General features: G+C 38.1%; 1 protein-coding gene across 1 annotated transcript; it reads right to left on the bottom strand.

The window, feature by feature from the left end:
• Nucleotides 1-13,731: 13,731 nt before the first annotated feature.
• LOC117033959 (60S ribosomal protein L21-like) lies at nt 13,732-14,284 on the bottom strand. The gene has a single exon (XM_033126502.1). The coding sequence runs from the start codon at nt 14,244-14,246 to the stop codon at nt 13,764-13,766; it is 483 nt and encodes a 160-aa protein (XP_032982393.1). The 5' UTR covers nt 14,247-14,284; the 3' UTR covers nt 13,732-13,763.
• Nucleotides 14,285-14,834: the final 550 nt, after the last annotated feature.

Genomic DNA, 14,834 nt, shown 5'->3' with positions numbered 1-14,834 from the left:
GAAAGTAAACACCACACAAAAACCAATGTGAACAGGAAATGAAGGCAGCAGTGTCCATTTTGATTCCAAAGGGTGGAAATTGACACTCCAAACAAATGGTATCCAGAGAAAATCAGGTGTATCCATACTGATATCAGGTGAAACAGACTTCTGGATGAAAAAGGTAACAAGAGACAAAGATGGAAATTTCATAATGGTAAAGGGGACTATACAACAAGAAGACATAACAGTCATCAATATTTATGCCCCCAATCAGGGGGCACCGAAATATACCAAGCAACTACTAACAGAACTAAAGGGAGAAATTGACCAAAACACAATTATACTAGGGGACTTAAATACATCATTGACAGCTATGGATAGATCATCCAAACAGAAAATAAAATAATGAAATAGCAGCCCTAAATGACACATTAGATGAAATTGACATAATTGATATCTCAAGAAACAAGAAAAATCCCAAATAAATAACTTCGCATTACACCTTGAAGAACTAGAAAAAGAAGAACAAATGAAACCCAACGTCAGCAGAAGAAAGGAAATAACAAAAATCAGAGCAGAACTAAATGAAATAGAGAAGAAAAAGACAATAGAAAAAATTAATGTGACAAAGAGCTGGTTCTTTGAAAAGATTAACAAAATTGACAAACCCTTGGCTAGACTCACTAAAATAAAAAGAGAGAAGACACTAGTTAACAAAATCAGAAATGAAAAAGGGGAAGTATTCACGGACACCACAGAAATACAAAGGATCATCCAAGAATACCATGAAAGACTATATGCAACCAAATTCAATAACCTAGAAGAAATGGACAACTTCTTAGAAACATATAGCCTTCCTAGCCTAAACCATGAAGAACTGGAAAATCTAAACAGACCGATCACCAGTCATGAAATTGAATCAGTCATCCAAAACCTTCCCAAAAGCAAAAGTCCTGGACCAGATGGCTTCACTAGTGAATTCTACCAAACCTTCAAAGCGGATCTGATTCCAATTCTGCTCAAACTCTTCCAAAAATTGAAGAAGAGACAGTACTCCCTAACTCATTTTATGAGGCCAACAATACCCTGATACCAAAACTGGTAAGGACAACACAAAAAAACAAAACTACAGACCAATATCTCTGATGAGTACAGATGCAAAAATCCTAAACAAAATTCTAGCAAATCGAATGCCACAGTGCATTAAAAAGATTATTCATCACGACCAAGTGGGGTTCATCCCTGGGACACAAGAATGGTTCAACATCTGCAAATCCATCAATGTGATACATCACATAAACAAAATAAAGGACAAAAATCATATGATTATATCAATTGATGCAGAAAAAGCATTTGACAAGATACAACATCCATTTATGATTAAAACACTTAATAAAATAAGTATAGAAGGAAAATACCTTAACATAATAAAGGCCAAATATGACAAACCCTCAGCTAATCTCATAATTAACAGTGAAAAACTGAAGCCCTTTGCTCTACGTTCAGGAACACGACAGGGCTGTCCCCTATCACCTCTGCTTTTCAACATAGTGTTGGAAATCCTCGCCAGAGCAATCAGGCAAGAGAAAGAAATAAAAGGCATCCAAATTGGGAATGAAGAAGTTAAATTGTCACTCTTTGCAGATGACATGATGCTATATATAGAAAACCCTAAAGACTCCACCAAAAAACTATTATAAACAATCAACGAATACAGTAAAGTTGCCGGCTACAAAGTCAACGTACAAAAGTCCATTGCATTCCTATATACTAACAATGAAGTCTCAGAAAAAGAAATAAAAAAAACAATTCCTTTTGCAATTGCAGCAAAAAGAATAAAATACCTAGGAATAAACATAACCAAGGATGTGAAAGACCTATATGCTGAAAACTATAAGACATTTTTAAAAGAAATTGAAGAAGACACAAAGAAATGGAAAGACATTCCGTGCTCATGGATTGGAAGAATCAACATAGTTAAAATGGCCATATTACCCAAAGTAATATACAGATTTAATGCGATCCCCATCAAAATTCCAATGGCGTTTTTTAAGAAGTAGAACAAAAAATCATCAGACTTGTTTGGAACCACAAAAGACCCCGAATAGCCAAAGCAATCTTAAGAAAAAAGAACAATACTGGAGGTATCACACTCCCTGACTTTAGCTTTTACCACAGGGCTACAATAATCAAAACAGCATGGTACTGGCAGAAAAAGTGACACGTAGACCAATGGAATAGAGAACTCAGTAGAATAGAATTGAGAACTCAGTAATAAAACCATATAAACATGGACAGAAAATTGTTGAAAAAGAAGCAAAAAATACACAATGGAGAAAAGACAGCCTCTTCAATAAATGGTGCTGGGAGAATTGGAAAGCCACGTGCAAAAGAATGAAATTGGACTGCTATCTGTCACCATGTACCAAAATTAATTCAAAATGGATCAAAGACTTAAGCATAAGACCTGAAACAATAAGCTGCATAGAAGAAAACATACGTACTAAACTTATGGCCTTGGGTTCAAAGAGCGGTTTATGAATTTGACTCCTAAGGCAAGGGAAGTAAAAGCTAAAATAAATGAATGGGACTATATCAAACTTAAAAGCTTCTGCATAGCAAAAGAAACCATGGACAAAATAAAGAAGCAATCAACTGAATGGGAGAAGATTTTTGCAAACAGTGCCTCCGATAAGGGGCTAATATCCAAAATGTACAAGGAACTCATGAAACTCAACAACAAAAAAACAAACAACCCAATTGAAAAATGGGCAGAGGACCTGAAGAGACATTTCTCCAAAGAGGACATACAAACAGCAAATAGACATATGAAAAAATGCTCACCATCTCTAATCATCAGAGAAATGCAAATAAAAACCACAATGAGATATCACCTCACCCCAGTTAGAATGGCTACCATCAACAAGACAAATAGCAACAAGTGTTGGAGAGGCTGTGGAGAAAAAGGAACCCTCATACACTGTTGGTGGGAATGCAAACTGGTGCAGCCGCTATGGAAGGCAGTGTGGAGGTTCCTCAAAAAATTACGAATAGAATTACCATATGACCCAGCAATCCCTCTCCTGGGTATCTACCCAAAAAATCTGAAAACATTTATCCATAAAGACACGTGTGCTCCACTGTTCATTGCAGCTTTGTTTACGGTGGCCAAGATGTGGAAACAACCAAAATGTCCTTCGATAGATGAATGGATAAAGAAGTCGTGGTATATATACACAATGGAATACTATTTGGCAGTAAGAAAAGATGAAATAGGACCATTTGTGACAACATAGATGGATATTGAGATTATAATGCTAAGCGAAATAAGTCAGACAGAAAATTTGAGAACCACAGGATTTCACTGATATGTGGGATATAAAACTGAAAGCAACAAAGCAACAAGACAAACAAATAAAGAAATAAAAACTCATAGACATAGACAATAGTTTAGTGGTTACCAGAGGTAACACGAGAGAGAGATGATAGATGAGGGTCAATGGGGTCAAATATATGGTGATGGAAGGAGAACTGACTCCAGGTGGTGAGCATACAATGTGATACATAGATAATGTATTACAGAATTGTATACCTGAAATCTATGTAATTTTACTAACCATTGTCACATTTTGTAAATTTTAATTAAAAAAAAGCAATAAATTAAAAAAACAAATAATAAAATAAATCAAGACATGCTAGAATAATAAAACCATTAACAGAATGCAGAATTATTGTACAAATGACAAGAAAAACCTGAGATGATTATTGTATAGATGTACAGAAAGTACCTTTTGGTTAGCCCATGTGAGTCTACAAAACTGCTTCAGTTTCCCAAAAGAAATGTGATGAGGATGGGAAAAGGGCAAGTCTCCTTGTGCTCGCTAGTTGCTGGTGCCCACATTAGACTATCTATCCATATTCCAGCCAGTTAACAGTCATTTATATTATTCTTTATCTATTTAATATTACTAAATCCTATATTTTTTCCTGCTCTGACCTTTGCACTAGAAGTGAACTTTATGTGTCATTGCTGCCCAGATTTACAAATTTATACCATCAAGACCACATGCTCTGGAAGAGATGATTTGTTTGGAATCTCTGTTAGGAGTAAGAAACAAACTCTCTACCTCTTCCCTGGATTTCTAGAGTGGGATAGATATGGAAATGAGCCTTAGACTAGTCATATTCAATAGATGTGGAAAGAATAAGTAAACTGAGAGTTGTTGGCTTAAAATCTATGGCTTGCTTTTTGCCACGATCCTCTAGAAAGCAAAGCCTGGGTCCTAAATTAAGAACTACACCTGATTTGTTCAGTTGAACCCCTTGTTCAGTTGAACCCAGGTCAGACTTGTACCAGATCGAGTGCCTTAGTTTATCAGTCTTCCTCAAAGTAAGTAAAGTCTCTCATTTTTGAGGTTTCCCTTCCTCAAAGGGAATCCTTACTCTGCCAAGGATTAAGATGCTAATACTTTATTTGGGAAATGCAAGCCCAGGGCAGTGAGGGTAAAGTAAAAAGAGAAGTGAGGCAAGCAGAGTTGTGATGCAGTGTAATGGGATGCGTTAGTGTAACTGCTACTATTAGTGTAACTATAGCTACTATTTTTCATTCAGTGACAACAAAAAACAGGTTGCTCAGCAGTATGTTTATTCATCACACATGATTTTCCAGAAGGATTACGAAAAGGAACTGCATCTCAGAGTCGCCCAGAGTAAAAGAGAGAAAGGGAATGCATGTGCCCTGTTTCCACTTAATCTCTCAGTTCCCCCTTAACAGTATTCACCTCAAAGGGAGCAAACTCCCTCCCTTGCCCAGGTATCATTATCTAGCCGTTTGGCAGCCACTCAGAAAAGCAATTACCACACTCCTCTGTGTAAAGTTTTAACAAAGTTCAAAAGTGAAAAGGTAACATGATGCAGGTAGCCTGGCAACCAAGGAAGGGAGAAAGAGGCAGCTGTTAAGGGAGGCTGAGGAGGGGAGCAAGGTTTCTATCCTGTTAGAAAGCTACATGCTAACTTAGTATGCTTAAAATATCTGCGCTACTGCTCTGGGTTTTTTTTTAGTTTCTAAAAATTATAAAATAATTTTGGTTATGACATATTTGATACACTAAACAGGATTTTCCAAGTGATAGGCATTAGCTAACAAATCTGTTCTGTGTGAGTTCTAGTCAAGATAATTCTATGAGGTCACGCTTTCTGTTTCCTCCTCAGTTCCAAACCAAGTGGTAATAGAGGTTAAAAATATTAAGAAGACAAATTCATCTTCTATGGGACTAGATGTAAAAAAGTAACACACAATCATCCCTACTAAAAAAAAAAAAAAAGATGACTAAAGAAACTATTTAGTGGCTACTGGATAAGCATGGCAACGTGAGGGGTCCCCTTGATCTCTCCCCTGGAACTTACAAGTTGAACAGCTATAATTCAACAAAGGATCAGCAACACACAAACACATCTGAGAGATACACTCATTGAAACATCTGAAGGTGGGTAAATCAGGGCAAATGGGAAGGGAGAAGGGAGAAGAACAGAGAGGGGATGCTATAGATGCAGTCCAGAGCTCAGGGCTGGTTCTGAGAGAGAGGAGGATTCAGTCTGCAAGTGCACTCTCTGTGGTTCCAAGTATTCCTTCCTGAGTGATCAGCATATAATATGGCTGAACCCAGAGATTGGGTCAGACACCTTGAGGCAAAGACCAAATACAGAAGTGCGACAGCTGTGTTCTAGCAGCTGCCACTGCCAGACAGAAAAGAAAGTAACAGAGCCTGGCCAACACCTTCCACCCCCTCAAAGCTCACCTCCCCACACCCACCCAAAGCCAGCAATGGGCCCCAGAAGAAATCATAGCAGTGAGTGTTGGTTTACAAAGCATAATATCTACATCTCAGAACTGGAGAGACAGTTCATGAGTGGCAGATGCACATTGTGTCTAACTTCAGTGACAAGGATGGAGATAAAGAGGCAACGCAGCTGAGGTCTGGCAGTTGCCAATACTGGGAGGAGAACAAAGCCACAAAAACACCAGTAGCCTTTCCTAGCCCACCTCACTCCTATGCTTCACAGCTGATCTCAGCAGAGGTAGCTGGGACACCTGAGGCAGCACAGCACTGTGTCTGGCTGCAGGGGCAGCACTGGAACTTCAGGGACTCATCACCCCAACCCACCACATTCTCCCATGGAGTTAGTGCTCTGAGACTGAGACGACCTATCACATAGGAAACACCCACCTTCCCAGGGAATAAAAGGCATTTTTCATCGCTCAGCAGAGATCCAAGAAGCCTACCAAGAAGCCTGCAAGAGAAAATAAAATGCTCCAGCGCCACCTACTGGAAAAACAAAAGAAAAACCCCTTTTTAACCTGCTACAGAGTTCACCTCCTATAATTGCACAGACAGAGAAATAATCCTTCAAATACCAACAACAACCAAGGTAACAAGGCAACTCAGAAAGAAAATGAAACATCTCCAGAAAATAAACTTAAAGACATGGAAATATGTGACAAATGACAGAGAATTGCAGCTCTGAAAAAACTCAACAAGATGCAAGAAAACTCAGATAGACAGTTTAATGAAATCAGAAATAAAAACAATGAACAACATGAATACTTTACCAAAGAGACTGAAACTTTTAAAAAGAACCAAATAGAAATTCTGGAGCTGAAAAATTCAATACAAGAGATTAAGAATGAAATAGCCGGGCCGGCGAGGGGCTCAGGCGGTTAGAGCTCCATGCTCCTAACTCCCAAGGCTGCCAGTTCGATTCCCACATGGGTCAGTGGGCTCTCAACCACAAGGCTGTCAGTTCAATTCCTCGAGTCTCACAAGGGATGGTGGGCTCTGCCCCCTGCAACTAAGATTGAACACAGCACCTTGAGCTGAGCTGCCTCCCAGATGGCTCAGTTGGTTGGAGCATGGGCTCTCAACCACAAGGTTGCTGGTTCAACTCCCGCAAGGGATGGGGGGCTGTGCCCCCTGCAACTACTAACACAACAGGAACTGGAGCTGAGCTGCGCCCTCCACAACTAAGACTGAAAAGACAACAACTTGAAGCTGAACGGCACCCTCCACAACTAAGATTGAAAGGACAACAACTTAACTTGGAAAAAAGTCCTGGAGGTACACACTGTTACCCAATAAAGTCCTGTTCCCCTTCCCCAATAAAAAATCTTAAAAAAAAAAAAAATGAATGAAATAGCCAGTTTAGGAAATAGAGCTGACCAGATGGAGGAAAGAATTAGTGGTATCAAAGATAAAAATCTGGAAATGACACAGATGGAAAAAGAGAGAAACTTGAGAGTTAAATAAATGAAAGAGCTCCACAAGAACTATCTCACTCCATCAGAAGGAACAGTACATGAATAGTGGGCGTACCAGAAGGAGAAGAGGGGGAGAAGGGAACAGGGAGCCTGTTCAAACAGTCAACAACAACTTCCCAAACCTGTGGAAAGAACTGGATCCTTGAATCCAAGAAGCAAATAGAACACCCAATGATCTTAATCCAAAAAGGCCTTCTCCAAGGCACGTTATATTAAAACTGTCAAAAATTACTGACAAAGGAAGAATTCTCAAGGCATCCAGGGAAAAGAAGATGGTAACCAATAAAGGAAAGCCCACTAGATTATCATCAGCTTTCTCAGCAGAAACTCTACAAGCAAGAAGGTAGTGGAATAAAATATTCAAACTATTGAAAGAGAAAAATTACCAGCCAAAAATAATATATCCAGTGGTTATCCTTTAGATATGAAGGAGTAAAAACGACCTTTCCAGACATACAGAAGCTAAGGAATTTTCCACCACAAGGCCTGCATTACAGGAAAAACTGAAGAGGGTTATTCTACCTGAAACAAAAAGGCAAAAGGATACAAAACTATGAGTAAGATGACTAACAGACAGACAGATCAGAAAATTGCAACCTTATTCAGAATAGGGCACTATACACTTAAAATATACCATAAAGGTTAAAGGAGGTGAAAACATAAAAAAAAAATAAATAAAAAGAGAAGAAGACAATAGCTACTGTAACTCAGAAATGAACTCACAGCATAAATATCATAATTTGTGACAACACAAAACATAAAAGGGAAGGTGGTAAAGACCTGAATTTGCAAAGGGGAATGGAGATAAGATGAATGCAAAAGAAATAGGATGTATATGTGAAACTATCTTTGAAATCAACTTAATGGTAAGCACACCAAAAAAAATCACAACTGAGACACATAACATAAAAAAAGAAGAAAGAGAGAAAAAAAGTCATAGAATACCACTAAAGTAAAACAACAGGAAAAAAACACAAAGGCAAAGAAACAATGGAGACACCAAGCTACCAGAAAACAAAACAAAATAACTATAGGAAACCCTCATATATCAATAATCACCCTAAATGTAAATGCACTGAACTCAGTAAATGCACTGAAAATGGCACAGAGTAGCAGATTGTATCAAAAAACACAACCTAAGCATATGCTGCCTTCAAGAGACACATCTCAGCTACAAGGACAAGTATAGACTCAAAGTGAAAGGGTGGAAAACAATACTCCAAGCAAATGGCATCCAGAGAAAAATGGGTATAGCTATACTTATAGCTGATGAAATAGACTTCAATATAAAAAAAGGTAACAAGAGACAAAGACGGACACTTCATAATGATAAAAGGGACAATATATCAAGAAGACATAACACTAATTAACATATATGCTCCCAATTAGGGAGCACCAAAATATATAAAGCAACTACTAACAGAACTAAAAAGAGAAACTGACAAAAACACATTTATAGTCGAGGACCAAATATGCCATTGACAGCTATGGATAGATCATCCAAACAGAAAATCAATAAGGGAATATCAGTCTTACAAGACACATTACACCAAGTGGACATAATCAACATTTACAGATCCGTTCATCCCAGAACACCACATTATACATTCTTCTCTAGGGCACATGGAACATTCTCAAAAAGAGACCATATGTTGGGACACAAAACTAGCCTCAATAAATTTAAGAAGTTTGAAATCATACCACGCATGTTCTCTGACCACAATGTTTTGAAATTGCAGATCAACTGCAAAAAGAAAGCAGAAAAAACACAAATATGAGGAGATTAAACATGCTACTAAAGAATGACAGGGTCAAAGAAGAAATAAAAGGAGACATCAAAATATTCATAGAAACAAATGAGAATGACAATAGGACATATCAAAACTTTTTGGGAGTGACGTCATAGAAATGGTGGGAGCGAGTTAGGCTTTTTAGTTCTCCTCCAGAACTTACCACAAATTGAACATCTATAACCCATCAAAGGACTCTGCTCATCACACAGAACAGCTAAGAGACTCATATGAGGATTACTTGAAGTTGGGCAAACTGGAAAGCAGGGGAAGAGAGAAGGGAGCATTGCGGAGATGCAGGGGGCCCCAGGACACAGAACAGATATCACAAGAGCCACGTGGTACGCTCTTTCCCTGTGTCCCAAAGCTTATCTCTCCTGTCGAGAGAGCAGCGTATCCAGCGTTTGAGGTAATAACCTCAGCTGAGATCTCCAGCTGGGCCATAGGTCGGACAAAAAAGCAAAAGCCATACCTGGGCCCATCCCCCATTCCCACAGCAATCCTACCCTCACCCTTCCAGAGTCTCAAGCTGGTTGCTGAACTGAGGAGTAGTGTCAGAATACAGAGGAGCTGTAGTGCTCAGGAAGAAGCCAGTTGCAGCTATGATTTAGGGAAGAGGCCAGGCCAGGAGAAAGAAGGCACCTCCCTTCCCAGCGACCACCTTTTCTGGCCTGCCTGCAGCAGGGCAATTACAGCTGTGGAAAGACACCTAGTGGTCAGCAGCAAGTGACAAAGTCAGCTCTGGGCTTTCAGCAGCTCAGAAATCTCATGCCTTCCACACCCCCTGATGGAAGAAGTGCCCTAAGACTCAGGAGACCTGGGCACAGGGAATAAGCCCACCTCCCAGTGGCTGGCTGTGGTGCTCTAAAGGCACATTTGTGCAGGTGAGAGCAGAAACTGCACTGACTTTGTAAAAACTACCAACCACACCACATAGCCCCACTCATCTAGAAATGTAGTGCCAGGGTCACTCTGGATACCGGGTGGCTGGCTCTACCTCCACAAGACGTAGAGGAGTCTTTCTACAGCAGAGGACAACTTGGAGGTAGCTTGGTGGGCTCAAGCCAAGACTGACACTGCTTTTTTTTTTTTTTCATTTTTAACATTACTATCATTTTCAGCATATATATATATATATTCCCCTTTCTCTCTTTTTTTTCCTCTTCCCTGCCCTATTTTTCCTCCCTCTTTCCATTTTTCTGTATTGATTATTTTTCTTCCTTCCTTTTTTTTTTTTTTGGTTGTATTTTTGATATTTTTGCCTGTGTTGAGTGTTGGCTACCGGCTGTTTTTACATGTGAGTGTAGTTGGTTTTTTCTTTGTTGTTGTTGTTGTTGTGCTTGTTGATTTGTTTTGTTCTGAAATTGCCCTACACCAGGACCCAGCCCAAGAGGCACAAGATTCAACAGACCCAAAGGCCAACTCCAGACCAAACCACAGTATTACTGGGTGTGACCTACAAGTGACACACCCAGAGGGTATTCTCTACAGGTACAAGAGCCCATGGGGCCAAGCCTCATCTGAGTGGTCACCCTCACACAGCAGCTCATCCACTGTGGACAGAGCCAATTCTCACAACTAGTCAGCCTAGGAGTCAATCCCACCTACTGTCAAACCCAAAACAATTAAAGCTTAACTTTAACAGGAGACTACACACAACACAAGGGTCACCTTTGGAGCACACACACAGGAGAACAGGGAGGTGGTGGAAGTCAAATATAAAGGACACATAATACATAAGATCACCCAGCAAAGACTGAGAACCCTAGGGGATCTATGTAATATATTGAAGCAAACACAGAGAGTCAGCCAGAATGGGGAAACAAAGAAACATGTCCCAAAGAAAAGAACAGAACAAACCTCCAGAATTGGAATCAAATAAAATAGAAGCAACCAACCTATGAGAGACAGCGTTTAGAACACTGATGATAAGAATGTTTAAGGAGCTTAATGACAACATAAAGTAAGATAGAGAAATCATAAAGAAGATACAGTTAGAACTAAAGAATACAATAATTGAAATAAAGAACACACTTGAAGGAATTACCAGCAGGCTAGATGGGGCAGAGGATTGAATCAGTGATTTAGAAGACAAGTTAGCAGGAATCACCCAAGCGGAACAACAAAAAGAAAGAAGGATAAAAAACAATGAAAACGGTTTAAAAGACCTCTGGGATTACATCAAGTGCAACAACATGCACATCATAGGAATACCAGAAGGTGAAAAGAGGGATCAAGGGATCGAGAACATATTTGAAGTAATAATGACCAAAAACTTCCCTATCCTAGTGAAGGAAATTGACATACAAGTCCAGGAAGTGCAGAGAGTTCTAACCAAGATGAACCCAAAAAGGTCCACACCAAGACACATTATAGTTAAAATGGCAAAGGTTAAAGACAAAGAGAGAATCCTAAAAGCAGCAAGAGAAAGACAGTGGGTTACACACAAGGGAACTCCTATAAGACTATCAAATGACTTTTCTACAGAAACTTTGCAGGCCAGAAGGGAGTGGCAGGAGGTATTCAAAGAGATGAAAAACGAAGGCCTACAACACAGATTGCTTTATCCAGCAAGGATATCATTTAAAATTGAAGAAGAGATTAAGAGTTTCTCAGAAAAGAACAAGCTAAGGCCATCAATACAGGAAATGTTGAAAGGGCTTCTGTAAACAGAAGAAAGATATAAACAATCTAACTAATGAAGACCAGCAATACAAATAATAAAATGGCAATAACTATGTACTTATCAATAATCACTTTAAATGTAAATGGATTAAATGCTCCAATCAAAAGACATAGGGTAGCTGAGTGGATAAGAAAGCAAGACCCTTGCATATACTGTATACAACAGACCCACCTGAGATCAAAAGACACACACAGGCTGAAAGTGAAGGGTTGGAGTAAGATATTTCATGCAAATGGAAATGAGAAAAAATCTGGAGTAACAATACTTATATCTGACAAAATAGACTTTAAAATGAAGAATATATTAAAAGACATAAAAATAAAGGAATCAATCCAACAAGAGGACATAACCCTACTAAACATCTATGCACCCAACCTAAATGTATAAAACAGATATTGACTGACATAAAGACAGAGATCAACAGTAACACTGTCACAGTAGCGGACTTCAACACACCACTGACAATGAGGGACAGGTCCTCCAGATGGAAAACAAATATGGAAATGGCAGCCTTGAATGACACATTGGACCAGTGGGATTTAATCGATATTTTCAGAGCATTTCATCCCAAAGCTATAGAATACACATTCTTTTCAAGAGCACATGGAACATTTTCCAAGATAGACCACATGTTAATATTCAGAAATTTGTATATACAAATAAGAAACTATCAGAAGGAGAAATTAAGACAACAATCCCATTTACAATTGCTTCAAAGACTATGAAATACCTAGGAATAAATTTAACCAAAGAAGTAAAAGACCTGTACTCAGAAAATTATAAGACATTGAAGAGAGAAATTAAGAAGATACAAATAGATGGAAACACATACCATGCTCATGGATAGGAAAAATTAATACAGGAAAAATTTATGCACCTCTATGTTTATTGCGGCACTATACACAATAGCCAAGACATGGAAACAACCGAAATGCCCATCGGTAGACAACTGGATTAGGAAACTGTGGTACATTTATACAATGGAGTATTACACAGCCATAAAGAAGAATGAAGTCTTACCATTTGCAACAATGTGGATGGACCTAGAGAACATTATGTTAAGTGAAATAAGTCAGACAGAGAAAGACAAATACCATATGATGCCACTTATATGTGGAATCTAAAGAAAAGAATAAATGAATGAACCAATCAGAAACAGTCTCAGAGACATAAAGGGAAAACTGAGGGTTGCTAGATGAGGGGGGCTGGGGATAAGGGGGAAGGTGAAGGATTAGAAAGCAAAAGATTACCACAGGGATGGAAAAGTCAATTTGGGGAATGTAATCAATAATGTTGTAAAGATTTTGTAGGGTATCTGATGGACACTTGTCTCATTAGGGAGACCTCCTCAGGGATGATGTAGGTGCCTGATCACTGCACTGTACACCTGAAGCTGAAGCTGAACAATAATGAAAGGCAACTACAATTTTGTATATATATATATATATATATATATATATATATATATATATATATATATATATATATATAAAAGTATGTATATATATATATATACACAAAAGTATGTGTATATATATATATACTGTAAGTATATATATATATACACACACACATATATATATACTTACAGCATATATATATATTTACAGTATATATATATTTATACACACACACACACACACATATATATATATATATATATATATATATATACTGATAAGAAGTGGAGTACAGCATTAAGAATAGAGGCAGTGGAAGTGTAATGGCTGTATGCAATGTCAGAGGGATATAAATGATAAATGTTTAACTATTACATTGTTTTGTACACCTGAAACTAATAAAAAAAAGTTTTAAAAAAATAAAGTTAACAAATGATAAAAAATAATAATAAATAAATAGACTGAAAAAAAATAAATAAAATAAAGTAATAATAATAATTTTTTTTCTTTAAATATTTCTTTGGGGGAGGGGACGCCACACTCCTCAATTAAGAGAAATATTTTTACAGAGGTCTTTTATTCTTTTACACTTATGCCATGAATTCATAGGGAATGGGTTCCAGCAGCTCAGGCTCCTTTCCATTGGTTCTCACAAAGTGTGCTTCTCTGGGTGGGGCAGGTTGGCGTTTCAGTTGAACCCAGGTACCTTTCTCTTTGGCTTCCTTCTTTTTCTGATCATTTTCCTTCACCCGTTTCAGGAAGCTATCTCGGCTCTTAGAGTGCTTAATATGCTCAATACGAACATTAATTCTCTTGGCAAGAATCTTGCCCTTGACTTGTTTGTTTACAACAATGCCAACTGCATGCTGAGTAACATTGTAGACCCTTCCCGTTTTGCCATGGTAATATTTGTGGGGCATTCCTTTTTGAACAGTGCCCATTCCCTTGATGTCTACAATATCACCTTTCTTGTAGATTCGCATGTATGTGGCCAAAGGAACAACTCCATGTTTTCTAAAAGGCCTAGAGAACATATAGCGGGTGCCTCTCCTCTTTCCCTTTGTGTTGGTCATTTTGACGAATTACTGGAAGATGGCGGTCCCGGCCGAAAAGGAATAATAATAATTTTTTTAAAAAACCAGTATGGTACTGGCATAAAAACAGACACATAGATCAATGGAACAGAATAGCAAGTTCAGAAATAAATCCATGCCTATATGGTCATTTAATCTACGACAATGGAAACAAGATTTTACTTTGGGGTAAAGACAGTCTATTCAATAAATGGTGCAAGGAAACCTGGACAGACACATGCAAGAAAATGAAGCTGACCACCTCCTTACACCATATACAAGAATAAATTCAAAATGGATTAAAGACTTAAATGTAAGATCTGAAACCATAAAACTCCTAGAAGAAAATATAGGAAGAAAGTTTACAGACATTACCCAGAGTAAGATTTTTTACTGATATATCCCCTCAGGCAATGGAAGTAAGAGAAAAAATAAACATATGGGATCATATCAAACTAAAAAGTTTTTCACAGCAAAGGAAACCATCAATAAAACAATAAGGGATCCTACTGAATGGGAGAAGGTATTTGTCAATAATATATCGGATAAGAGGTTAATATCGAAAATTTATTTTTAAAAAATCTCATT

The sequence above is a fragment of the Rhinolophus ferrumequinum genome, chromosome 14, assembly GCF_004115265.2.
Source record: "Rhinolophus ferrumequinum isolate MPI-CBG mRhiFer1 chromosome 14, mRhiFer1_v1.p, whole genome shotgun sequence".
NCBI lineage: Eukaryota > Metazoa > Chordata > Mammalia > Chiroptera > Rhinolophidae > Rhinolophus > Rhinolophus ferrumequinum.
The sequence above is the reverse complement of the archived record's forward strand: the minus strand, read 5'-3'. Positions and strand labels throughout refer to the sequence as shown.

Excerpts from the sequence above, each read along its gene's own strand:
- LOC117033959 (XM_033126502.1), bottom strand. The coding sequence starts at position 14,246 with ATGACCAACACAAAGGGAAAGAGGAGAGGCACCCGCTATATGTTCTCT.